Genomic DNA, 26,910 nt, shown 5'->3' with positions numbered 1-26,910 from the left:
ATGAATGCTGGTTTTTTATTGTCTTCTGGAATATGCCAACTTCTTGTGGTACCATGATGAGTAAATGATCAAATTATTTGTCTGCAGTATTCCACTGGATTCTGCTAGCAGGCTGAGAACAAATCTATTATTGCTAGGTAGGTGATTTAATCTTACTCCTGTTTCTTAAGTAGTTTCTTGTGTTTTGTATTATTGTTTGGTCTTGGAGAGGGAGGAGGGCCAACAGATGGGTGAAGAGACAGGTCTATTGAGTTACCTCAGGCTTCAGTAGTCTGTACTGAAAACTCAGGTTTTTACTTAAGGGCTTTGAGATTGCCATATAAATCTACTAAAGCTAGTGGTGTAACTGGGAAGAGTAGTTGACTGCTCTCACAAAGTGGGATTTAGAAGAGGAAATTGCCCTGTTTAATTAATGAGTATTGTATGACAGCAGAAGTGTATTGGAACTTAAGAGTCACACTGGAAAGGAACGTGTTGAAGTAGTGGCAGACTTTATTTCATCCTGGCTGGAGCACTGCTGTTTTGTCCCTGTCTCTCCTCCTTTTTCACCTTGTGCCAGTATTCATAAATAGGCACAAGTTTTCATGAATGATAGAAGATGCCAACAAAGCAAGCAGTGCTTTCCCCTCTCTTTGCACGCGCCATCTGTTGGCGTTGTGTCCCTAGCTACCCTTGCAGCCACGTGGCCAATAGGACCCATGGGGTCATTATGTTGAAAAAATACTTTGGGGGGTTTCTTGTTCCCCCACAACACTTTCAAATTTCATTTTTCCTGTGTGCCTTGTCCTGGCCACAGTGGGTGCTGCCAAAGGAAGGCAGTGAGGACATGGCTGGGGTGGGGCTGATGCTGACAGTGCCTGTTTGAGAGCACCTCACTGTTCCATTGCCTGATTCTGGGATCTCCCTTTAGGGCCTGTTTTCTCAATCCCCTTGCTATGCTAGTCCTCATTTTTCTCCAACTTGTCATTTGCTCATGTCCAGTTTCAGACGTTCCCCAGCTTCCCTTTGTTCTTTAGTTTGCTCCTAGAATCTCGATTCCTACCTCTTCCCTCCTTTTCCCTCTGTTCCTGACCAGCTGAATCTGGTCTCCTGCTGTTTCGTTCATTTTCAGCCTCCCTACCAGTTTGTTTTCTTCTTTTGCTTCCTTGGCCCAGTCTTGCCAAATCCATTGTCTAGTTCTGTTCTGTTCTGTCTCCTGGCTGGTTTTTTTTTTCCTCCTCAGTTTTCTAATTTTTTTTTGCTTTGTTTTTTTTTCATAATGTCTGTCAGAAAACGATCTTTAAGAGCAGCAGAATTAAAAACTTGGCATTCAGTTCCTGTTTTGGAAGAAAATAGGGGAATTCTAGAACACTTGAGCAACATCTTTTTGAATGAAGCAAAATTCAGCAGTCTGCAGGTACTGCTGCAATATATAAATGGTACATCTCTATATAAAAATTGTACATCTTTTAAAAGTGGGTATATCTTTATGCAATTTCTTAATTATTTTGTGATAATAAGTGATGTATGCAAATGGCATCACAATATTTAGTAGTCTTTTTTTGGATTGTACTTCTGTCCCCTTTGCACCAGCTATCGCTTATTTTATACTGTACTAGTGTTGAGAACCACAGTATCTAGGAAAATTCTTGTCAGTACTTTTTCCCTTTTTTTGACTTGACACCCCATTAATTGCTGAGTTAGTTAGCCTTTGCATGGATTACTTAGGCAAATGGAGATTTTAAGCAGTATGAAAACTGCTCTTTTTACTAACTGACTAGTTAGAGCCTATAAATCAGAGTGTAGGGTTTGGGAAATACACATTATATTAAATGCTGCATGGGCAAGGTCTCTTGCAAATGAAGGGAAGCAGGAATTCTGCCCCAAGCTTTGAGTCTTTGGTTTTCTGTGCTAATGTAGGAAGTCTTGCATTCTGCAGTGAGTTAAAATAGATAAAGGAACGTATTAAAGAAGGTTTAGATACTTCTACAGCAGTAAAATTTCTTATATACTCCTGTGTTTTGTTGATGGTATTTTGTGAAAGTGAAAGGGTGTTTGGATGAGGAGCCCGTGCTTTTAACCTGATAGTTACTCTCTGCCTGAATATCTTTTTAGCTGGTTTTGGATGACTTTTCTGTAACATGGATGTTGGCATTGGAGATGGGTGTTTTCTGCTCCGAGTGGATTTTTGTAATGCTAAATTCTTTAGAAATAAAAAAAAAAAGGCTTGAATTTCACCATCCGTTCTCTTAGTACCTTGTTATTTTATACCATGTTTTCTTGGTATTTTAGCATTTGTTGTAGTTGACTTCAGCAGGAGGAATTAGGCTAATTTGGGCTAATTAGGAATTACTGTTTATGGGTAGATTAAATGCTGTGAGACAGTTCACCGAACTGGTGCTCTTCTGCAAACTCTTACTCCTTTGCCAGTATGGATTTACATACAGCTGTTCTTGGTGACAGATTCCCCCTTCTAAACCACTGAATTCAGTTTTCTATCTTGAATTTAGCCACTGCTATGTGAGAAAAGTACATACTCAGATATATTGGTTAAGTTTTGCATTTGAAACTAGTTCTTTGAGCTTCTAGCCAAAACTTTGTTTCTGTTAATGATCTAACCTTGAAAATTTTCATTTGCTGCATCACCTAAGAATGATTTTGAGGGAAAAAAAGAAGTAAACTGAAAACAATGCTAAAACAAGGTCACAATGTTTGAGATTGTATTTTAAATAGCATAAAAGTGGATATTTATAAAAATTGCCAAGTTTTTCAAAAAGAATTTCAAGTATGTAGTTTTGTAACAAAGCTTTGTGTTGCCCTGCTCCACGTGTGGAGGTTGAAAAAGCCCAATGCAGTTTGTGTAGAATCTGTTCTCCAGCCATGGAGAGGTGGGCAGTTGTTATTAAGTCTCCACAGTTCCTATAGAATGTGTAGATTTCTACATGTACCATTCCAAGTTATGGTTAAAAACAGCTCCCAGAGCAGAGCCAACGAGCCTCTTTTTATAACTTACAAGAAAGGTGATTAACAAACCCAGAGAAGTCTGCTGTCTCTACAGATATGTTTAAAAGTAGCACTGAAAGGAAGGGTTACTGTATTATTCTCAGTTTGGATTGATCTGAAAATTGGCAATTGGCATAATAGTTCAAAAAGCAAAAGAGCTGTGAAAGTTTAATGATGTGGAACACTTATTTCTTGCAGGTTATTCCTCAGGATACTGCTGATCCTGCACCAGAAGATGGTGTTTACATCCACGGATTATTTTTAGACGGAGCTCGCTGGGACAGGGCCAAGTCAGTAGCCAAGTGTTTTATTGTGGTTCTGGAAAGTTTTTTTCAGTGCTCAAACAAGACTGGTTTAAATATTTTAACTGATACTTTTCATATTACTGGAATAACACACCAAATTAAGTCCTCTTTCATGCGTGGAAAATGGGCAAGAAAAACCAAATGAGCAAGCAAGTAGCAACCAAAAAACACCCACCAAACCCCTCAAGCCACAAACAATTGCTTTGTTGCTTTCTCTCTCCAGGGGAATGTTAGCTGAGCAGTATCCCAAAGTGCTCTTTGATGCCATGCCTATCATTTGGATAAAGCCAAGTGAGTATGATTTCTCTGATGCCTGAGCTATTCAACAAGAAAGTGCAACAGTGGTTTCCTTTTCTTACTGAAGATCCCTGAGGAGTACTTTCGACTGACTTACAGAGACTGAGTGTTTTACCTCGTGTGATGTAGCAGGGTTTGCTCAGGTTATTTGTAGCTCTGTGATAGCTGTCTTTCCTACTAGGAAAATAATTTTCACAACTCCTGTTTCCTTTGATTGCGAGGACTAAATCCCTCTTTTTATTTATGCACAAAATCAGGACTTACTACTGCAACTGTTGCAACTTAGGTGTTAGCAAATAGGCAGTATTAAAATTTGCTACTTTTTCTGCTTGAGCCTTCTCTTGAGGTTGGATGAATTTGTTCAGACCTGCATGATTTTAGGCTTTGTACAAGTTCCATGTAAGCAGTCTGGGCATACAAAGAGTTCCTGCAGAGTTCTGTCCTTGGATATCACATGACTTGAATTGCAGTGAGGTTCTCTGGCAACTGGACCAGAATTGTTGTAGAGCTATGAAAAACTCATGCATAAGCTATGTATTAACTAGGTAACTATTCAGATTTTACTGTGTGTTGGAGTATTGCAAAGCTGGTAGAATCACAGGAAGGCATTGAGTCCTGAACACAAATTGTAGCTAAATTAGTTGGGTTTAAGAACCAAACAAACCACACAAGAAGAAAACCAGGTAATTTTGTTCTATTGCTTGCAAAAGCATTTTGCATTTTTATTTACCTGTAAAGGTGTTACTGTAAATACTTAACGTTTGCATGTAGATTATGTTTCTGCCAAATCGATCTGCTGAATGTAATGCATTATTTTGGGTTTTTTTGAAGCTGTAAAATCGGACATAAAGGAGTCTAATGCCTATGTTTGCCCACTCTACAAGACAAGTGAGCGCAAAGGGGTCTTATCCACTACTGGGCATTCCACCAACTTCGTCATTGCTTTGAAGCTCAACACGGACCAGCCAGTCCAGCACTGGATCAAGAGAGGCGTAGCCTTGCTGTGCCAGCTGGATGACTGACTGTGGACAGTTCACATACAGACTTCACAACATCTTGTTCTCTTTGTTGGCTTAGAGAGGAAGTGGAATTTAGTGTGTAAAAGAAACATCTGGAGGTTTTTGTATTGTAAGAGGGCATACAAATACTTTCTGACCCTCAAGCTTTTGACTTGAGTATGTATTATTATTATGACCATCTTTAAAATCTGTAAGCAATACAGCTGGGATTTTAGCCCTTGGGAATATTATTAAAGTGTGAACATCCATTTTGTGCATTAGTTGAATATCACAAAACATATTTTCATGGAAAATGAAAGTAGCCTGTGCTGAGAGAAACATTACAGGTAATAAACTTGATTCTGCACTTTTGTTTTCTTTAAAAATAGTTTTTAAAAATTACTGGAGCATTCTTTCCTGATCTCCTCTAGCAAAGAACTGTTTCCACCTTGCATTCAGATACAGCCATCATTAATTCTGTGTATGGATCCCTCCATAAAATACGGTAGGAATAAGTGAAGCACATGAAGGTCCCACTCCATCCTACCATCACTATTACAACTGGGCATCTGTGTCCCCCATTTCCCTGCTTTTTGGGTGTTAGACCAGTGTAAGTCTGGCTTTCTGAAACTGCTTTTCCCTTTAAAAACTTTGTTTATTTTTCACTTGCTTTTTTATTTATATTAATGCAAATTGTGATTAAGGAATCAGAAACCTGTAATAATTTTAGTAGAGTTTTTGTTTGATTTTTATTTGCTTGTTTATGTTTACTTTTATTGTTTTAGTTTTTCTGCTGTCTCACTCTTAAGCAAGCTCTTAACACCACCTTCAGTTTGTTCTCCTAGGACAGCACTAAAGAATTTTCTTTTCACAGTGTAGTACTTACTGCTATAGTTCTGAAATTCTTATTTCAAAAATCAAAAGCGTTGTTGCAAGAAAACTGGACTTTAAATTCCTTCTTTTGCTGGCACCACTTGTTAGGTCAGATTATTAAACATAACTGACGTGTGTGAAAGAAACGTGGAGAAAGTCCCAGAGTATCTTATGATCAGGTATTTATAGTGAGCTATTAATGGACATGGGCTCTGCAGAGGTTGTTTGCAATCCTGAAAATGTCACTTTCAACTTAATAATCGCTTCTTCAAAGGCTGAGGTCTTCCCTCTTTCAGGTGAGGAAACCCAGTGTATTTTCTCAGTTCATAGGAAAATTGGTAGTATCTTTAGGAAAAAAAAGTCACCTAGATTTAAGATGTTTATGTACTCACTGAGCCATAGTATAATCAATTACTAACAGTTTCTTGCTGTATATGTTGCTAATATATTTCTCTTTTTTGCTACATGTGCAATTACAGAGCAAGGCCTTGTAACCACATTAGGTGGATCAGGTAACAAATTAAATGACGCAGGTTTGCTGTGAATTACTGCTGCCCAACTTTAAGATGTTTCTAGAATTATTCCAAGCTTTGTAGTTGGCATGTTGACAACTTCCTTAAATTTCCTGTGCTCATTCGTTTTGCCACAGTATTTATTTGCTTCCAGTTTTACTTTTTTTTTTTTTTTACCTTGCCCTGTAGTTTTGTTTTGTTTTTTCAGGCCAACTCTCTTGAAAGACAGAAGTGGAAGCTTTGATGAGGTAAAACAGATGAGAGGTTTGAGCCTAACAGAACATTTGAGATTGTGAGTATGCCAAGAACAGCACGACTGCTTAAGCATGTAATAGCATAGTCATTTATTTAACTGCTTTTCATTTCTCTTTACACTGACACAGTGATTGCTATTTCTATTACTCCAGATCTAACCTGAAGATTTAACGTCTGCTTCTAATTAAAAAGCAGTGTTTCTCTACAAAAGTGATCCATGTTGTGCTGATTTGCAATGAATACTTCTGTGTATATGATTGGTGATTCTGATGAGGAAATCCCTACCCAACGAGCTATTCAGGAAAGCTTACAAGATAGGTATAAAATTGAAACAAGTGGCAGTGCAACAGAGATTGAAAGGTAATAAGTTATTCTTTCTATTTGGGGTGTTTTCTGGTCATTATTGTAAGCATTTAGTAGACCTTATTTTCCTTTGTAACTACATATGTTGTATTGTGCTGACCTTGTCTCATGGATACTGGAAAGCACTGGTACCCTGAAAAGTGTACCTGTTTCCTTGAAAACATGGGATGTATGAAACTTTCAGATGATGTTTTACATCAATATTTAATTAGTATAAGGCTTTATGAAAAAGATAAGTAGGTGATGTAAAATTAGACTGGTATGGGACCTTCCCCTCATTTCAGCATTTAATTGTTGGCTTTTGTGTGAAAAATTCAGTATTTATTGTGTCAGGAAAAGACCAACAAAAAAAGTGTTTCAATGTGTTAAACCCTCACCAAACCAATGTAACTTAGAGAAATCTAACATGTCTTGTAAATCTGAGTATTTAAATTAAGGTATAATTATATCCTGAACTTCACATGAATTTTCACTTCTCATTTTATTCTTGTCCTGTTTATGCAGTTTCCAGTATACTGCAAGCAAAGAACATGGGCAGATCATTGCAGCAATTCGGACAGTTAAGTACAAATACACCACTCTAAGCCTATATCCCAGGAATGGCTGAGCAATGCCTACATTTTATTTGATCACCTGATTTAAGGGCAGTTTTTCTTTATATAGTCTTGGGAGGAGTATGGAAACTAAAACCAAGACATCCAAAAGCTAACTTATTAGATAGGATCATGGAAGTGGGATGGGTTCAAGTGTTACCCCCTTCAGAAATTCCAGTGCTTTGTCTCCTGAAATTAAGGGAAAACTCCAGGCCTTTCTTTTAAAATGAGCAAGATACGCTGGTGGGATAAATGGCACTCAATGTATTAGTTGCCTGAATTTTGTCTTGTGATGAGTAATGGGATATGTGTCTGTGTTAAAATATAACAGGCCAAGAGGAGGCCTTGAAGAAATTGGTGAGGCACAGTTCTGCTTTTGAAGAAGCAGATCAGCAAGGCTGGCTTCCTGTGCATGAAGCTGCAGCACAGCTAAATAAGAACATCCTTGAAATAACTTTACAAGGTACAACGTCCTTCTAGTTTTCCACCAAAAAGTTCTACAAAGCAAAGTTTGATGAATCATTCAACTTCAAATGTGTTCTGCTTTTCTGTATTTCAGCCTCCCGTGACATTACGTGGGAACAGACCACTCTCAAAGGGGAAACACCTCTTTTGGTGGCAGTAAGAAACTGTTTTGTGGACAATGTCCACTTTCTCCTGCTCAATGGCTGCAATCCCAATGTTAAAAATGAAGAGGGAGATTCTCCTTTAGTTATAGGTGAATACTGTTTTTAGGGGTGGAGAGGTGAGGGAATGAGGTGAGAATATAGTTACACATTTTAGGCTTCAGTGCGACATATTTGACTTCAATGCCTAAAATATTTTGCTATAAGGAGAAAAAAATTGTTAATCTAAGCACTGAATGTGTCTGTCCCTGTCTGTTTTTCTCACATGATAATTAGCTTTCTCCATGAAGTGCAGAGTGTCATCCTCTGTTTTGCTTGGCATCATTTCTGCAGTGATGCCAGGTAACAAGTCCTTCTGCTTCTTCATGCTATCACTGCTCTTCATGTCTGCAGGCATAAAACATTGATATTCTCTGTCCACATGGTATCTCCTTCATTGCATCAGCCTCCCTTTCTCCAAAACCCGTGGTAATTGGCTTTAATTTTCAAAAATTGTAGCCAACCAGCCTCATGTATCTGCAGTATGTAGAGTGCAAAGTCTCTAAACAGTCCCTATTTAGACATTGCTGGCATTAGTCCAAAGCTGACAAGTGAAGGAGACAGGCTGACATTCTCTGTTTGCTTCTCTTTAATATTTTGTAATTTAGGAATAAGACCCCATACCTAGTATAGTCCTAGTATAGTCTTATACCCACACTCTTTGTGTGAATGCCACTTTAATTTGATCATGCACAAGAACTGTAATTCTTGATTTGTCAAAGAACCATATTTTCCCAAAATGTTTTCCAGAAGTGTTCTGTGTTCATTTCTTCTGCTTCCCTCAGTCTGGGTTATGATGCCTTCATTCTTACTGAATCTAACTGAAAAAAGTAAAGTGTGTTCTCATTGTCTGAATTCTAAAGGAACACTCTAAGTTTCTTGGATGATCCCATACATTTTTCTGTATTGGAAGGGTGTTTTCTTTTTCAAAACTATTGTTAAAGGAGGAGAAAAAAGCCTACCAATCATCTGTAGGACCCTCAGTCCATCCTTGTGAAATGGCTGCAGCTTCAAGTCAGGGCCATCTGCTTAAAAAAAATGTAGGGAACTCCTAGATACTTTTGAAGTGCACGACATTAAAATGCACCATCCCCCAAGAAGGGGATGCATGGGATTTATCTAAAGCAGCTGTGCAGGTTACAGATAATGGGACATCACAGTTTCTATCACAGAATGCTGTCACTGGTGTTCAAGCAGCTGTGGCACGTGAAGCTGCTCAGCCTAATCTGTCCTGCTGAAGGACATTCTCTATCCTGCACAGCCTGGAAGATCAAAGGGAGAAGGAGGGAAGGGTATTGCCTAATCATTCCACCCACTGGAGCTAATGCAAATTTCTCTTTTAAGATCCTCACTGACTTAAGAGTTCAGGCTTATTAAGCTAAGGCAGCATATGCAACAGTCAGTATGAGCTTTGTTTCACATTATGATGACTCTTATGGAGATTAAACAGAGTCTGGTGGCAGCTCCTGAGCACCAAGACCCTGGATGTGGTCTCCATCTAGTGGCAAGGAGAGCTTTGTTCCATTACCAAATGCAGCAGAGAAAAAATGTACAGAGAGAAAAAGAGATTCCCACGAAGTTATTCATTTGTATACTTAGTGCTGTCCTGGAAGCAAAGAAGAGACTTGTTGATGAGTTAAACCCTTCAATGTAGGGTGGCATTTCTCCTTGTATAAATAGCACTGCCAGGAACAGCTTTCCTGGGCTGCCATGTAACAGCAACCATTGTGCACAGAATAGCAGTGAACAGCATCCTGTCTGATTCCTTGCTTGTTGTCCTACAGCAATTAAACTTGATTCCTATGACATTGCCTCCTTGTTGCTACGATCTGGTGCCAGAGTGAATTTGCGCTGTGTCCATGAGAGAACTGCTCTGCATGAGGCAGCCAGACTGGGCAGGAAGGCTCTGGTGCAGCTTCTCCTGGATTCTGGAGCAGATCCTGACCCCCGCAGTGGATATGGGCTCACACCCCTTGCCCTGGCTGCACAGATGGGACATACAGAAATTATGGAGCTCTTACTGCAAAAAGGTGAGACTTTATTATATAGGAGCTCATAGGAAGAGAAGGCTTCAGATACCCCTTCAAAAACAGCAGCAGAAGTAACTCACCTGACTAGAGAAAATTAAATGCTATCTGCTCTGAGGGTTGTTGTGATGTAGTGAAGGCCTGATAAATACTAATTTGTATAATATTAAAATAATAATATGTAAATATTTTAGTGAGCACTTGTAATTTTTTACAAGTGCTTGAGTAATGTTTTCTAAATGCACTATCATTTTCTCATGTAGACAGGTCACCTTAGGGCATGCCTGAGAAGACTTTTTTGTGGGGAATTTTACATGATGGTTCAGCAGCCCTGGAACTGGATTGCATGAACTGTTTGGATACTGGGTTCTCTCACGTTTACAGTTACACCTGTCTGGTTTTTGTAAAGTAAAAGAATTGAAATGTATTGTATGTAAGCCAAAAGCAATTGTTTTGATGAATAAGAACCAAACTCTTTGCTGGCCCAGTCCTAGGAACAATTCTTACTGGATTCAAAGCAATTTGGACCTTCTTGTTCCCAGGATTACATAAACACATCTAAAATCACAGATCCAACATGAAGGTTTATGCTCACAGTGGTTCTATTGGTGAAGAATAGAATTCAAAATTCCATATCACTGTGGGGTTGGAGATACTAATTACAGATGGATATTTACAGTGACTACTGTGAAAATCCTTGCTGCTTCTTCCCAGGTGCAGATGTTCTTTCACAGGCAATGGATTGTGCTTCTGTATTGTTTGAAGCAGCAGGAGGAGGAAATCCAGATTCCGTGAGTCTTTTACTAGAATATGGGGCTGATGCCAATGTACCAAAGCACTCGGGTCATTTGCCAATCCACAGAGCTGCGTATAGAGGACATTTTCTGTGAGTTAATACACTTAAAAATCAAGTAATAGTGACACCAGAAATATTCATTTTACTAATTTTACCTTATTCAAAGCAGGCAGCAAATCTGTTGTTTTGTACAAGGAATTATTTTTGACTGTGTAAATATGTCTGTTCTGTGTCTGAATGTAAGTGACCAGTCAGGATAAAATCTTCACGATTTTAGGATGTACATCTCAATCCCTACAGTATTTCCCCATTTGTCACAAATAGTAACACTGTCCAGTCTGATGCTGAGGTTCTTGGGACATCCTCACTCTCTCTCAATGTCTTATCTCCACCCCATCACAGAAACGTGAATGGTAATTGTACTAAATAGACAAATAGAGAGTAAGGGTTATCCCTATTTTAAAGAGAGTAAGACTACTGGAAGATATTTATGCTAAAATCACAACTAACAAATGAGAAACAAGTATCTGAGGATTCTTAATTTCTGTATTAATATTTTCTATATATTAATTGTTATATTTGTTATAATATATATTGTATTAATTCCATGATCCCTATAGGTTAAGCAATAACACTGTGCTTTCAACATTCAGGAAAAACTTTTGTTGAGAAGGAATCATTAATTCCTGAAGCAAGGAATGGGTTGTTCATGAATAATAGTATATAATATAATAGTATTCTATGTGTAGTAGGTGTAAAGTCGGTATCCATTCCTGGCGAACAATTTCATTGTTAGCAATTCAAGTCAATGCATGCCATGGTACTGATTTGGTATATTAAGACTATTCTAACAGCCGGGATGAATTCTGAAGCCCAGCAACACAGAGAAATTCAGAAATGAGTTAGGTGAACCAAAATGTTTGATTCTAAGATGTTTCTGGTTTTAATTTTTCAGAGCCCTAAAATATTTAGTTCCAGTGACTGATTTTGCTGCCATTAAAGAAAGTGGGATAAGTCCAGTTCACTCAGCAGCAGCAGGAGCACATCCTCAGTGCCTTGAGTTTCTCCTCCAGTCTGGCTTTGATGCCAATTTCATGCTGGCTCAGAGAGTTCGCAAAGGCTACGACGACCATCGGAAATCAGCCCTGTACTTCGCTGTTTCCAACGGGGATATCTGCTCAACACAGCTGCTGCTGAACGCTGGAGCCCTGACAAACCAAGATCCCATCAACTGCCTCCAAATAGCCTTAAGAATGGGCAACTACGAGTTAATGAATCTGCTGCTCCGCCATGGGGCCAACGTCAACTACTTCTGCCGTGTGAACACCACGCATTTCCCCTCAGCTCTGCAGTACGCCCTCAAAGATGAGGTCATGCTGAGGATGCTGCTGAACTACGGCTATGACGTGCAGCGCTGCTTCGACTGCCCACGGGGCAGCGGGGCCCACTCCCAGTACGTGACTGACGGCTGGACCTCCACTGTTATCAAGGACACCATGGTAAGTGTGTTACAGGGCTTCGAGTGCTGTCCTTCCTAAAACTAAATGGAAAGGTGCTTAATGCACTGTCAGAAAAGGAAGTTTTGAAGACAGCTGACACATAAAAAGAGGAATAGACAAGGCTTTAAAATTGAATAGATCACAGAATCACAGAATGAACTAGGTTGGAAAAAGACATTTGAGATCAAGTCCAACCTATGACCTAACACCTCCTCATCAACTGGCACTGAGTGCCACATCTAATCTTTTTTTGAACACCTCCAGGGCTGGTGACTCCACCACCTCACTGGGCAGACAATTCCAGTGCCCAGTCACTCTTTCAGTGCAGAATTTTTTCCTGGTGTCTAACCTAAATGTCCCTTGGTGCAGCTTAAGATGTTGCTATAAAGCCTGTTTCATGACAGCAAATGATTGCAAACAGTAATTTTAAATTGTGAAAATATAGCTGATGATATGCTAATGATCAGTATGGAATTGGCTCTCCGGGGCAGTCTTGTCCATGCTGAGAAAGCAGAGATTTGCAGGCTTGCTCTCTGCATTGTCCTGTACAAGAACACCAAGACTGGAAAGCTGTTGAAAGGACCCCGGGAGCTGGTGGGATAAGCACGGAGCAGAAATTAGCAAACCAAAAGAGGTTCCTAGAGACACTCATCGGTGTCATTGTTTTGCAATTTGTAAAGTCCATTTGAACCTAATAAACCCTTCTTTAACCTAAAGATAACGGAATGATGCATGCACAGGGCGGGTTGATCCCCCTTTTAAGCACTGGGACACAAGTCTAAATTCTACATAGTGGTAGCACTTCTTTTTAAGCACCAAGTTCCCAAATATACAGCTGCTTAAGTTTATTTTTGGATCTAGTACAAAATAACCATCTCTCAGATTTTTAGATTCTACTAGTGAGGCTTACGCAAGTTGTGGCAACCTCTAAAACCCTGCTCAAGTTAGTTAATTGTTCTTGTCCTCGGAGACAGAAGTCACTTACTGCAGTATTGAATATTACCCTACTAAATGTTTTGTTTCTATCAGTTTTGTGAAGTGATAACCTTGGCCTGGCTGAAGCATGTGTCTGGGAAAGTGGTGCGAGTCATGTTAGATTATGTTGATCACGTTAAGATCTGCTGGAAGCTCGAAGCAGTTCTCAAAGAACAGGAACTCTGGCCAGATATCCATTTCGTTTTAAGTAAGGATCTGCTTACATTTTTAATAAAAACAAGGTGGTTTGCGATTGGGGCCTTTTTGGTTGGTAGCATTTTAATTTTGCTTGTCTTTCCTAGCAAATCCTCGCTCTCTGAAGCACCTTTGCCGTCTGAAGATCCGGGCGTGCATGGGCCGGCTGCGTCTCCGCTGTCCTGTCTTCATGACCTTCCTTCCACTGCCAAACTGCTTGAAAGACTACATACTGTACAAGGAATATGATCTTTATGGGCAGGAAAACTTCACAGGGATCTACAACCTCAACTGTGCCTAAGTATTAGTCCTGTATTTTGAAGAGAATGTTAATGTGGATAAGACTGTTGTGCTTTTCTCTTTTGGCATTTTCTCTCCTCTGCACATTAAGGAATGCCAACGTTCTCCCTTTACCCCCTGAAGAAATTGGCGAGAACCTAAAAATGTAAGTAGTGGTGATCCCATTCTATGGCTCTCCTGGACTATGACCTATCTGGAAGTTATGGTAACAGTGTTTTAGATGCCTAGTGTGACAAATTAAGGAAATGTAAAATACAGCGCTACAAGCCTTGTGTTATGGCTAAGTTAAAGCCTGTTGTATCACATAGCACTACCCCCAGTCCAGGGTTAAACTCAAGGTTTAGTTAAAGGTCAGGGATTTGACTAAAACCAGGAAGGGACATAGTTCTTTTTTCTCTTGTCAAGGGAAGGGAGGAAAGTACAAGAAGTAGTTTTTATTTGTGAAGTCCTACAGTGAAGTTCTGAAGAACAGCTTAAGTATTTTTTTTTTCACCCAATAATGCAATGTCCCATTCTAAGCAATGACATGGGATTAAGTTTGAGAAATCTCTGCTTCTCATAGCAGCTCGTGTGACATACCAATGTTTCAACAAGGTGGCACTGCTGAAAGCTGTGTTAGTTCTGCAGCTCCTTCTCAGGTACGGATATGTCTCATCCACCATGGAACTTTGATGATTCTCTCTAGAACTGGGTTTTCCTTTTACAGCACTGTCCCCAAAGCCAGGCTTGCAATTTTTGCAGTATCTTGCTATGGAGGTGGAGCTTAAGCTTTTGCAGCCCTGTCAGTGTAGGAAGTCTTACAGAAGACTTAGAAAGACTTACAGTATGCCTGTTCCTTCTAAAAATACTGCAAATGTCAGTCCTTAGTTTAGAAAAAAAGAAGTTCATCAACACAGTTGGAATTAGTAGTATTTATTCCTTCATAATCAAGTAAGTATAGATTTTTTTTTTTCTAGTTATACATGCATCTTTTATCACAGAAGTTACAGAATTCAAAAGTCTGCTTTTTCCCAGAAAAATCTAGAAACCTTATAAAATACAAATTCATAATGTGGTTATGGCCCGTGGTTTTTTACATGGTGTTTATCACATAATAAACTAACTCACCCTGTGAAGATCTGCCCAGTGCCCATGGTGGTGGTTGTGCTGGTAGAGCCCCTGCACTCAGCTTGTTCCACAGAGCCCTCACTGCCCTGTGTCACTGCCCCCCCACGGGCCCTGCCCAGCCAGCTGCCACAGCTCCTCTCACCCTTCAGTCTTTGATTGTTGCAAAAATGAGTTATCAGCATTCCCAAGTGTAACAACTTCTTCTGAGGTTATCTGGCTAATACTATAAAAATTAAGAGAACTGAGCTACACTTGACAATAGAGGGCTATAACTGCATGTCAGAACTTTGCTTAATGGAAAGGAACAGATCCTGTCACCAATAATGGTACTTCCTGAAAGTCAGTATGATGAAGAATGCAGGAGGCTTTTGCATCAGTACAAGCCCACCCAGAAAGTTACTATAGTTAAGCTTTTATTTAATACACAAAATGCTGACTGAAACCCTGGCACAATAGGATTACTATCCATGTTTCCAAGATTAAGACACAACAATCAGAGTTGACATAAATATGCCATTGGTGGTTTTTAATACAGCTATTCAGGGAAAATGTGCAAGTCAGTCTCAAACATTGTAAAAATCACTTAGACTTCACCAGAACAGGACCAATCCAGAACACCATCATAAGAATTTGACCACTCCACTCTATTATAAAAATGACCAGAAAGATTGTACAAAATCCTTGGCTTGCAATATAAACTTCATTAGGAATACAAGTGCATTCACAATGACACACTGACTTACTCTTGTCATGACAACTTAGATACCATTGGGGCAGGGAAAAAAATGTCAATTTAGTGCTTAATTAAAACAAAAAGCCTTGGGGACTAATTAACTTGCAAGAACTTTTGTAATATAGAGCAAGAGAAAGAATATAAAGTATCAGCTTATGCTGTTACACTAGACATATCTCTACTAAATTCACTAAGCAGTGGCAGTTTTCTTTCTCTAGGTGAACTATTTCCTAAATAATAAGAGATGATATTGTAGCATAGTTTTCACCATTGGCTTATCCCAACTGCTGTGCAACTAATGAATCAGAATTTACCTTAAAGACAGACAGAATTTACCTTAAACAGTCAAATTTATTTCTTTATATCCATGTACATCAATTACAGCTTCATAAATAACTTCAGCTGTTTCACAATTTTCAGCTCTGGGTTTACATCCATATAAAGAGGAAATCTGGACAGCCCTCTAGAAGGGGAATGTTTTTTAACTCTAAAATATTACTTTACTGTTAGACAGTAAATTGTCTTGATACAATTTCCAACAGATTAAGGAAGTAAGACTATGACATTCAAATGACTTTTCATTACCTGATCATACCCAGTTAGCTATGTTTAAGTTGTACATGACTTTGACCTTGTCCTCTGGTTCAGATTTGGCCAAATCTGGCAGTGGCCAGAGAGGAGTGCCAGCTATCATCTGTAATGCAATAAAATGCATACCCGTAAGCACACCTGCTATATTTCTATATTCATGCCATTACATACATAATGTATGCAGCTTGAAACAACTGACAGCAAGACTGGCTTGGTCTGCAGTGTGTAAATCTACACAGTGTAACAAGCTTCATATCCTCTTACCTAAAGGATAAAAGCGTGGCAGTAATTATGAGGCTGCAATTAGCAACACAAGAAGTTAGTCCTGAACAACACTGCCAATTCAGTACCTACATGAAATCACTTCAAAATCATGGACTTAAGAAGAATATTTTCAGGAGTGACTGAACTGTGTACATGCACATGAAGCAAACTACAGCTTCAGCTGAAAGTGCTTGAAAGATCAGTTTGTGAATAAAAGGCAATAGGAAATAATAAATCAGGAGTATGTATTTAATCTCCTGTAATTTAGGAGAGGAAGCCAACTAGTAATTTAGTTACAATAATAAAATACTCAGGTGGTAAAATCCTACCACAGCAGTTCCCAGCAGACCATGAGGTGTTCCCACTAACAAGGAAAATTCCAAGCATTCTGATTTTTTTTCAACGAAGCTGTTTTCTAATGAAGCAGCTCTAAACCTTCTAGGAAAAAAGGTACCAAATAGCTTTTCCTTTTAGGAAGAAGGGCATGGATAAAACCTCAGCAGCTATTTTTGCCTTGAGAGAGTTCTAATTACAGCCTGTGGCATCCTCCCCCCCTTAGGCAAAGCTCAGTAATTCTCACCCACTGCTAACTCAATCACCATTCCTGTCTGCCTTCCCCAGCTCTGCTGACATGCCCTTTGCTCGTGCAGCTTTCATCATTATCCTAGATGCTTTTATACCTTCTTGCTCATTTTACACCAGTGGAATTCCCCTAAATAAGCATAAAAACAACCCCTACATTTCATTCATGCATATCATTCTTGTAGTTGTTAAGATGAGGATCATCCAACATAAATGAAATGTACTTCACTTCTACTCTGTTTTAGAAAGCTACATTTAATGGCATATATGAAAAGCCTGAAAAGCAAATGGAATAATTCCAACATTTATTGCTAAATCCAGAAGATCCTATATGACAGCAAATTCACCTGCCAACTTCATTATTCCTCATCTTTGCAGATTTATATCTTTAAGAGTAATGGTAGTTTTAGAGAAAAATACAGTAATTCCATTTTCTGACATTTCTTCAATAAGGCTATTGCAAAACAGACTATTGATCAGAAATGGTTTTTCATGAGAGTGCTTGTCTATTATCTGTCTTCCCCCTGGAGCCTGGGCTACAGCAGCTCCAGTGCTTAACACAACCAGTCCTTCTCTGACAAGCTGAGGACTGGATTCCAGACACTGGAAATCACTGATTTCATAGGCTCCCTGTGTGCTGTTTCAAAATTGCTTCATCCTCAGTAAATACTTGAGAAAGATACAAGTAAGACACAGTGACCTTGAGCTACGCTGTGATATTATTTGATAGAAAACGGAAATATCAGTAAATAAAAACAAACACAAGCAAACGAACATGAACTGGAACAATCTGCAGAGAGAAACTGTCTGCCTTACCACTCTCTGTAAGCCTTGATTTAAGCACAGAAAGGGAAAAAACTGGATTTGGTGTGCCTCTCTGTATAGTTTTGTTGGCAAGAGTAAAAATAGTCTCTTAAAAATAGGAGCTGAGAATGGAGGCCTAGATATGAAATAAAAATGCCACTGTGTTTTGAAAGAAGCCTCTGGTTGGTGTGGTCCATGTGGCAGTGTGCCAGCCAAATCTGGCCACAGGGCAGTAATATTTGATCTAACTGGACAACTGCAAAAGCAGGTATTTCTACAAGTGACTGGCTACTCTGGGGATGAAAAAGGCACTGGAACAGCACCTGGTAACTAAGTCAGGAAGAGAACCTGGGGGCTCTCTGCTCCTCAGCCTCCCCCCTCCTTTTTCAAGGCAGGGCCCTTTGGGCTGCTCTACCCCCTGCCTGGGCTATGGTGCAACCTCTGCCCAGAGCTGCTGCAGCTCCAGCTGCCTCTGCTGGTCCTGCCCCGGGCTGTGAGGGCAGGCACTGCTCCCCTTCTCTCCTGTCACAGGAGCTAAGGCCACCAACTCTTGCACACAGTCACATCTGCAGCACCAAGGGCAGGAGCAGGCTGCCAGCTTTGGCCAATGCAGGGCACTCCCAGGCGTCAGATGAGCTCTCTGTGCACCTACAGCCATCCAGCAGACACGACCTGAGATTCCTCACTTACTTTATCAGCACTGAGCAACTCCAACTAGGTAGGGCTGGGCCATCACCAGCTGCTGAGGAGATACTCTGATAATTGCTTCCATTCCTGAACACCAGAAATGCCCTGCAATGAACTGTAAATCACTCATAACTGTTATATTATAACTTGGAATATAAGTATATTCTTTTCTCTCTACATATCCTGTAATTTTCATGCCACTATTAGAGAGCTATCTTCTGTTCCACTGGATTTTAATATTTATAGTAATTAGTGCAAAAATAAATATTTCTCTTCAAACAAGATTTCTCTTCTGGATCAAAAGGTGAATGCACATCTAGTACTATACAAAATAAATATTACACAGGGTATGGAATATGGAGTGCAGATTACAAGCTGTAAACAGACATCACTTTGAAAAATGCTTTCCAGGACTGATTCTAGGATGTAGGATTAGTATCGTCTCTTACTTCAGAACCAGTAAATTCTGTTTGCAAAATCATTTTCTATAAAAAGACTAAAGAGCCTCAACTCATTTTCAGTAGATGCAGTGTACTGGCAGCAAGGCTTTTACATATGTAGATGATTTTTCACATGATGGAATTCAAGGTGTTCCTGCAACTGTAAGCATGTTCTATAAAAATGAACTTGAAGGTTTACAGCTTTTTGTTCCAAGTACTGAGAAAAAACCAAGAACATGGCACTTGTGCTACAAGGCTATATACATTACTCTTATAATTTGATGAGGAATGCTTTTCCTCATGCAGCAAAGTTCAACTGCATCTCATTAGCTCTTATCAAGGTCTGACAGTATCTTTTTCTCCTGTTGAAAGAAGTTTCTCGGCATTGTATTCACCAAAAAAAAAATAGAAATCAAGACAGTATCATACAGTGCAAAATGAAACAAGAAAGATCCTTCTGTTTAGAACTATTGCACATCTCACTGATGTTAATGAGCATCCTTTCTAAATTTAAGAACAGCTATGTGCAACAAATTGGGTAAAGCTTAGCACTGTCTTATTTGGATATCCGCTTTTGTTTCCAGCAAGGTGTTGTCCATAGTGCAGTGTAAGGAATGAATTTCAGTGTTACTGCTGAAGCCCAATGAGTTTTCATTTTTGCTTCCAAAGCAGTCAATTGCACAGAGGTAAGTGGGGAAAAACCCCACATTTTTTCCCATACTGCACAGAAGCCTTGAGAAAACATATGTTTGACATAAACATGGCAGCATCACCACGCTTCACCTGGCATACGAGAGAAATTATACTGACAGGAAATGGAAATCACTTAACTGAGAAAGAAAAATCACGGCATAATAGGGTCTACATATTGTGAAGCCTTTTCTATAACACGACAGACCCTCCCACCTACGTTTCGATCTTGTAGAACTTGTGCCATTTCACCAGATATATCCAGGATTCCAATTTTAATGAAGCAGGCAACCTTAGGCTTCAGATTCTCTCTTCTTCTTTCCATCTTCTCCTAAATCACTGTCTTCTGACTGACTGCTGCTAAGGACTACAAACTGTCCTTCTGCACTGCTCTGGTTGGATCTGCTGGAAGCTGCTATCAACCGGCTCTGCTCCTCCAAGTCCTAATGTGGGAAGGGGGGTTGGGAAATCAGAAAAAGACTATTACCCTTAAAGCCATCTGCAGTTGACACAAGATACCATTATGATGATTTCTAAATGATCTATCAGTGGACAGCTTTGGACAAAACTGCTAAAGAAAGTAAGTAGAAAAAACCTAATATGAAGAAATAATGATGAAAGGTACCTTCTCAATTTGCTTTTGTTTATTCAGTTCTTTTTGCTGTTTCTCTTTGACTCTATCTATTTCTTTCTGCTTTTCTGAGGCTTTTCGATCCTGAAGGGCAAAAATGTAAATAAAGTTAATAACAACAGCCTGAGATGTCAGATACACTACTGATTGATACGAGCTTGCTCAAGACTGACATCACTGTTTTGATTATTCTGCTTTTAAAGGACTCGTATGGTTGTTAAAAGTAGCAAAATGAATCCTATATTGAATATTGTTCTACAGTAGATATTGATCAGTCTTTTCATTTGAATTTAAATTCTAGGGAAAAAATCCCTTAAAATACACAATAGTATTACTGCCTCTACAAGCATCTTGCAGAATACAAGCTATTAACCATATTAAATATACCCCCTTCCTTCCACTCCCAAGTATCCCTTGCCCCAAAAAGATTCTTACCAGTTCTGCATGAAAAGCTATCTGTTTGGCCAGTCCAACAGAGTCACAAATCTAAACACAAAACAGATAGGAAATAATTAAAAATGCCTTTAAATTTATGCCAGCATCAGAATTAGATATAACAGCACATTAAAGCACTTGCAGGTACTTAAACTGACAGGTTTAACATTTTCAGTACATAAAAAATCCCTTAGACAGCTTGAATGGATCTAGCATCTTGGAATCCAGATTCACAACTGGTACAAGTCAACCATCACCAATACCTTCTCCCCTTCATTATTTGATTCAAATATATAGCAGATGGAAGTCTGGTGGCTCTCCACTCTCCCTCCTGAAGTTCTAAGCACAAATCCAAACAGGCGCTTGTTCTCCTGGTGTGTAGCATACAGAACTACATTGGGCAAAGGAAACTGCCAAAAGGATCAAATATGGAGAGATTAAAACTGATTCCAAATACTTTCTACATGAGGTTTCAATATATTGCACATTAATTAATGCACAACCACAGCACAAGAAGTTACCTCACAAATGTAATTACGAAACACAAACAAACTGGACAGCAAGGACTAAATTCCAAAGACAAGCAAATGTCAGAAAATACACTCCATGTAAGAAGAGGTAATTTGCAGTGTGGGTCAGGCACCTTCCTAAATGTGGATACACTCCTTTTTTGTTTTAATCCTTCATTGTAGTTACATTTGTGACTAAGTTTTCAATACTTAGTTCCATTTAAAGGCACTACTCAAAAACCGTTACTGCAATTAGCTTAGCTCTCCTAATTGTATAAGCAAGAAAAAAAACCCCAACTCACACAAATCACATACCCTCATTAGTCTGTTAGAAGAAAACTGTTTTGCATTCTTATTCCTAAAAGAGGTTGGACTTCAAATTATCTTTTTAAGACTTATCGTTTGATAAAATTTTTAAATACTGAGAGCCCCTACTACAGCTGCTATAAACTGACAGGATGAGTTTTTCCTAAGATTAGGTGTTTGCATTTAGCATATGGGACATACCCTCAGTTGATTTATCTCACCTGTAAAAGGTTACAGGTTTGGAGCATTTTTGAACAATGTTAAACTTTAAATATCAAGATATTTTTCTATGTTCAAGACTTCCTTTTATGAAAAGGAAAGCAATTCAGAGCCTCCAAAAAACAGAATGTTTTTAAAAACACAAAGAAATTAAATGACATTAAATTGTGCATAAAAAGGGAAAGAGGGAATAGTTTTGAAATATGAAGAATAAAGACTGCTATTACTGAAGAATTAAGCTGGCCTTCTTTGATATCCTAACATGAATTCCACTTACTCCTTTCAAGTGCATTTTTTATAATGAAGTAGAAAAACAAGAAATCAAACTAGAAACCATCCAACAACTTCAAGGTAATTATGCATTAAAAACAAAACCAAACAGAGAAACCAAACAGCAAACAAACCCTCTTGGACTTCAGAACTTATGTGACTCCATCATTAATGTTCTCTCTTTACTCTTTTACCCTCTCAGAACACGGGGAGAAGGGAGCCTCAAAAGCCAATTTGGCGTATTGAAATCACTCCCGTAAACCTGATTTGCACGTGTTTCCAAATGTCTTGCTCTCCTAATTGCACTGGAAATTTGGCTGGAAATCTCATGCAATCAGTGATTTTTGCTATCATCTAATAATAGTATTTTTAAAGTAAAAGAATTACATTGCTGGGTATTTATCTTAAAATGGAAAGTTACTTACTCGTAGTCTTGTAACTTGTGTCTGTGGATCAATTAACCTAAAAATTTGTTTTTAAAGACAAACCAGAAAGTAAATTTTACCAAAGTGAAAGAAGATCATTCTGTAAATAAACAGCAGTAGAAGTCAGGAAGCAAACTTACTTTAAACAGTCACAAGTGACTAGCAAGTGTGATTCTGTCATCCTGAAAACATTATGGATGGCGCGAGCTGCGAGTATCTGACGCATTGTTTCATAAACAACATCTGGGCTTTCATCAGACTTCACTTCCATAGAGCCAAGAAATCTTACAATAAATAACTGATGAAGAATTGAATCTATGAAAAAAGAAAAGCATTGAAAAAAACAAACTCCATTTTGGGTTTCCCATTCAAAACCAAAGGTGGACTGCAGTCAAGAAAACTCCAAACTCCTCCTAACTTGGAAAGAGATTGCTCCTACTTAGCAATTAGAGGTGTAATTACTACACAGCATGTCACACATCTTCTCATTTGGTTAATGAACACATTTTTACAACAGATCTTCAGAGAGTAGTTTGTTTTAACTTATCAAATATCTTGCAGTGTAATTAAGCATTTTAAAACTGGTGTTAAATTAGAAGAGAGAACCTAGAGATGAAAACAGAACTACAATTTTCAAAATTTATTTTCAGTTTGCAATGAAATAAAATTTTTGTTTTACCTTCTGTTTCAGGTTTTGAGCCTCCAGATTCACCAAAAGGATTTGTGCGTCTATTAAAAAACGAAAACATTAAAGCAGGAGTCAGATTAGAGGAACCATTCATGGACAGTGCAGTAGTCTCATGCTGTGTCAAATACCAACATATAATGAGTTCAACAAACTTGTAATCTGGAGGAATAATGTGTCATGAATCATAAGGAGAAGCAATTTCATGAGGAGTGAGACATAAATTGCTGTATTTGAGGACCCACATTATTGGAAAAATACCAGATATTATTGTCCTATTGCTGCCACAGAAAGTTTTGCCCACATGGGATTTTTTTGTATTTTAATTAAGCCCAAACCAAAACCTTGTTCATGTTTGAAAAGGTGTAGTTTTAGGGGATGAAATTTCACAGAACAGCTTCAGGAAGCACAGCCAAAAGGCGTTTCAGTACTCCATAGGAGCACCCACTTCTCATCACTCTCAAGATACTGAATTACTTACTCAGGAGAAGCCCCTGGGTTTGTTTCAAATGCAGCTTTCTCAAAACATCACTGGGGTTTTACTCCTAGAGGGTCAAGAGAAATGTGGCTATTCTGGCTCTTGAAGACAGAATTACTATCAGTTACAAAGAAAAGTGAAAATACTCTAGGCTTCCAAGTCTGCATTTTTCAAAAACAGTAAAGGAATGAGCACAGGAAATGGGGAAATTTTATTTAAAACTTGTAGAGGAAATCACCCTTTCTCTTTGTCTAACTGGTAGCTGAAAAGCTATTGGCAAGCGTTCAGTATACTTCAAATTAGGTTTTTTATGGGATTAGTGAAAGTGTCACCTTAATAGGGTTCTAAAAGCAGATTTCAGAACTATGAGGGGAAAAAAAGTTCAGTTACACATCATACTGACTGCCAGTTTTATTTCATCAATTATCAAAAATCTTTTAACTAAGAGATGTCTGGTTTAAAGTACTAAAATTTTTCTAGATCGAACTCTGAAGTCAAGATGGCATTGCTACAATGTTTAGATACCATGGACTCAATCAAGAACCATCCCATTAAATGCTGACTTGTGTAATTACAGTAAAAGCAAATTCCTTCTACTAGCATCTTCTACTGCTCAGAGTTCCCTTGTCATTTAATATTAAACTGGAACAGTAAATGCAAAATCTCACAGGATCTCTTAAAAGGCAAAGATAAAATTTAAATATGTCATCAGTATCAGAAACCAAGGAAAGTACTTCTTTTTAATTAACAGATGTGTTACCTATCTGTACAAACACTGCAGTTCTTTATTGAAGGTGATGGTTAACTGAAAATACTGAGCTCAACTCTATCATTTCTGCTATGAAAAATACTATTTTCTAGACTAGAATTATAACTGATGACATCACAGAATATTCTGAGTTGGAATCATCAAGCCCAACTCTCCAGTGAATGGCCCATACCGGGATTGAATCCACAGCCTTGGTGTTACTGGCACCCTGCTCTGACCAGCTGAGCTAGACCAGGCTACCACAGGAATTCAGCTAAGTCTTAAACTTTCCACTTCCTGCAATACAGTTCAAGTCTAGTTTAGATCAGTATGTTCTGAAAGATCTAGTTGGCCTCCTGTTTATGCTGCTATACCAAACAACAACAAAAAGAAAACTGTCAAAAAAAAAAAGAAAAAATAGATATAATTTTACCTCTTACATCTGTAAGATGCAATTCAAAATTCAAACATTTTCCTAGAAGGCAGGGGGATATAACATTTTTGTGACCAGAGTCACATAAATTAGTTTTAATCTCTTTGGCTGTTTTTGTTGTTGTTAAGAGCAGCTGGATCTGCAAATACATTTTCTTAATATCTGAATTCTAGAAATGCAGTGATGATTTACAGATCTTTGGGTTTTAGTACATCTCCCACTCAAATACAATAACAAGTAGGAGAAAATGTTTTTATGTTTTGGGATGAACTCTTAGATGATTTTAACTTGTCTGTATGTGAAATTACTCTAGAAGCCTAGATCATTTTCACTCACCTTTCAGCTTAAGAGGAGTGTCATCATATGCCATCATCACCTGGAGGCAGGGCTACCAAATTTCTCTTGAGTTTCCAAGAGGAAATAACCCAAGCTGCTGGGTGAGCAAGCAATAGGAAAGGAAAATACTTCATGAAACCAAAAGTTTAAAATAAATCAATAAATAAAAGCATTGGCTGTTAAAGCAAGAAAAGCTGCTGCAAAATAGAAAACTACACCTTGACTCTAGTGATGTAATTAAGCCTTTTTTTACAATTCCATTTAACAGTTAAACAAACTGTTTTGTTTCACTGGCCACTGCAGAATTTGTGACATCAGTCAGGGAAAAGGCAATGTGTGTGCTGGAGATGCACCTTAAATGTGGTTCTCTTGTTTGTTTAGTTTTGAATTAGTAACATTAACTTTAGGGATCTTTTCCTTGTCTCTCCATTTCCTACCTGCCCGATTGCCCTGAAGATTTTGCTTGGCCAGGCAGATCTTCACTGACTGGAGATATTATGTCAAATTGGATGGGAGTGTCAGGGGCAACAAGGGAATCCAAGGAAAGTGCTGAGAGAGCTGCTGAGTCAGATCCCAGTGACCCTGTGCTGCTGGTACGAGCTGCAGGAGGACGAGATTGTCTACAACAAAACCAAAAAGGCAGAATTAGGGAGGTTGGTTGATAATAAATTAAACCACAGGGGACACCAATGCAATATTCCAGAACTTAGATGTAAAACAAACCAAAAACTAAAAAACCTGAAGATCAAGGTATAGTAAACAAATACATGTACCTAGTCAAATTTAAGTTAAAGTTATTACTTCCATTAATAATTGCATCAGATTGTTTTAACATCAATCTATAATCACATATTAAGTATAATACAATCTGAGGTCTGCTTCCAGGAGTAGGATATATGAAGAAAAATCTCATCATGAAATCATGCAACAAAACAGACATGATGAAACCAACCAAACTGTCCACCTGCTGGCATTGGGATTACCTGTAACCATGGATGCTCAACAGTGCTTCAGCAGTGAAAGGTGTGTTCAGGAAATTTTCCTCTGGCCTATCAAAGATTTAGTTCTGAACACAAAGTTCTGTAGGTTTGTTTGGCATTTTTTTCCCCCCTGGAACTTTATCTAGGATTCTTTTTCTATATGTGCACTTCAGATGCCCTCTGGTTGCTTCACTTACACAGCTGGCCTCATGCTCTCATGCCTCTGCTGAAAGGAAGGAGAAGGAGTGACAGCCTCCAGAGCTGACTGGTTCACACGGGCAGCAATTTCCTGCAGCAGAGATGGGAAAAAATAACTGAAAACATTCTTCTCAAAATAAGATTTTCGTTTTATTTATATGCAGTTGGCAGAAGTTACAAATTCAACCCTTCATGAGAATCTTGCATTCTTAAATTTTCACCAACACACCTGCAGCATTTTCTTCTCATTTTTTTTCTAACACAAATCCTGATGTTAAGTTTCTCAATTTAAGTGAACACACTGGCTTTACAATACTGCCAGTGTTAATAAAAGCCAGCAATAGAGAAAAGTTCCTATGGTAAGTCTGGTAAAACAAGCAAATGTAGCCAGGAAAGAAAAAAATCTCATTTGACAAATGCAGCCCTCGACTATGAACTAAAACCCATGAAGACACACTTCATATATAGATACGTGCTCTGTTATAAAACAGTTTTTATTGGGCCAATTGCCCTGATTTAGCAAGTAAAAATCATTATGTAAGTTTGTATCAATATGAATTTACTATAGAAATATAAATATAAACATATTACTGAAAACTATACATTTTAGTAAAGTTACCTCAGGGTTTTCACTTAGATATATCTGCTTAGATATGTTGTTTATGGTGCATATCCACTGAAAAAGAGGAAGAAAAAAGAAAATAAAATCATTTGTCATGTTTTC

At 38.5% G+C, this 26,910-nt stretch overlaps 2 protein-coding genes across 4 annotated transcripts in view; one reads left to right on the top strand and one right to left on the bottom strand.

Annotated features, from left to right (window-relative positions):
* The first annotated feature begins 85 nt into the window (after positions 1-85).
* On the top strand, positions 86-17,681 carry LOC121661125 (dynein heavy chain 12, axonemal-like). 3 transcript variants are annotated; one of them, XM_042020972.1, is made up of 13 exons: positions 86-137; positions 3,181-3,272; positions 3,511-3,578; positions 4,416-5,751; positions 6,176-6,582; positions 7,090-7,145; positions 7,510-7,641; positions 7,738-7,896; positions 9,628-9,873; positions 10,585-10,756; positions 11,622-12,165; positions 13,195-13,348; positions 13,443-17,681. In XM_042020972.1, exons 5-13 carry the CDS (start codon positions 6,458-6,460, stop codon positions 13,634-13,636), a joined length of 1,782 nt encoding a protein of 593 aa, XP_041876906.1. In that variant the 5' UTR covers positions 86-137; positions 3,181-3,272; positions 3,511-3,578; positions 4,416-5,751; positions 6,176-6,457; the 3' UTR covers positions 13,637-17,681. The 3 variants fall into 3 exon arrangements, with proteins under 3 accessions (XP_041876906.1, XP_041876925.1, XP_041876917.1); XM_042020991.1 differs by lacking the exons at positions 86-137; positions 3,181-3,272; positions 3,511-3,578; ... (2 more) ...; positions 7,090-7,145; positions 7,510-7,641 and having other exon boundaries at positions 7,738-7,799; positions 10,585-10,661; XM_042020983.1 differs by lacking the exons at positions 86-137; positions 3,181-3,272; positions 3,511-3,578; ... (2 more) ...; positions 7,090-7,145; positions 7,510-7,641 and having other exon boundaries at positions 7,809-7,896; positions 10,585-10,661.
* The window catches only part of APPL1 (adaptor protein, phosphotyrosine interacting with PH domain and leucine zipper 1), a 26,080-nt gene continuing 13,701 nt past the window's right edge, over positions 14,532-26,910 (bottom strand). The window contains exons 13-22 of the mRNA XM_042020958.1: positions 26,806-26,862; positions 26,186-26,277; positions 25,446-25,628; positions 23,008-23,057; positions 22,469-22,643; positions 22,329-22,365; positions 20,863-21,009; positions 20,600-20,650; positions 20,159-20,248; positions 14,532-19,976 (exon numbers count right to left, since the gene is read on the bottom strand). Of these exons, the coding sequence (XP_041876892.1) occupies positions 19,827-19,976; positions 20,159-20,248; positions 20,600-20,650; positions 20,863-21,009; positions 22,329-22,365; positions 22,469-22,643; positions 23,008-23,057; positions 25,446-25,628; positions 26,186-26,277; positions 26,806-26,862 (1,032 nt within the window). The 3' untranslated portion in view covers positions 14,532-19,826. The remainder of the gene's footprint in view (positions 19,977-20,158; positions 20,249-20,599; positions 20,651-20,862; positions 21,010-22,328; positions 22,366-22,468; positions 22,644-23,007; positions 23,058-25,445; positions 25,629-26,185; positions 26,278-26,805; positions 26,863-26,910) is intronic.

Source organism: Corvus kubaryi, unplaced genomic scaffold (genome assembly GCF_017639235.1).
Source record: "Corvus kubaryi isolate FWS band 111438036 unplaced genomic scaffold, C.kubaryi_AGA036_p1.0 124, whole genome shotgun sequence".
NCBI lineage: Eukaryota > Metazoa > Chordata > Aves > Passeriformes > Corvidae > Corvus > Corvus kubaryi.
Note: the sequence above shows the minus strand (reverse complement) of the source record. Positions and strands in the feature narration are given on the sequence as shown.

What these genes read in the sequence shown, in the direction of transcription:
- LOC121661125 (XM_042020972.1), top strand. Translation starts at nt 6,458, where the DNA reads ATGAATACTTCTGTGTATATGATTGGTGATTCTGATGAGGAAATCCCT. An exon ending in CATTGCAGCAATTCGGACAG is followed by an intron (nt 7,146 to 7,509) that starts TTAAGTACAAAT and finishes AAAATATAACAG; the next exon opens with GCCAAGAGGAGGCCTTGAAG. An exon ending in CTGTTATCAAGGACACCATG is followed by an intron (nt 12,166 to 13,194) that starts GTAAGTGTGTTA and finishes TGTTTCTATCAG; the next exon opens with TTTTGTGAAGTGATAACCTT.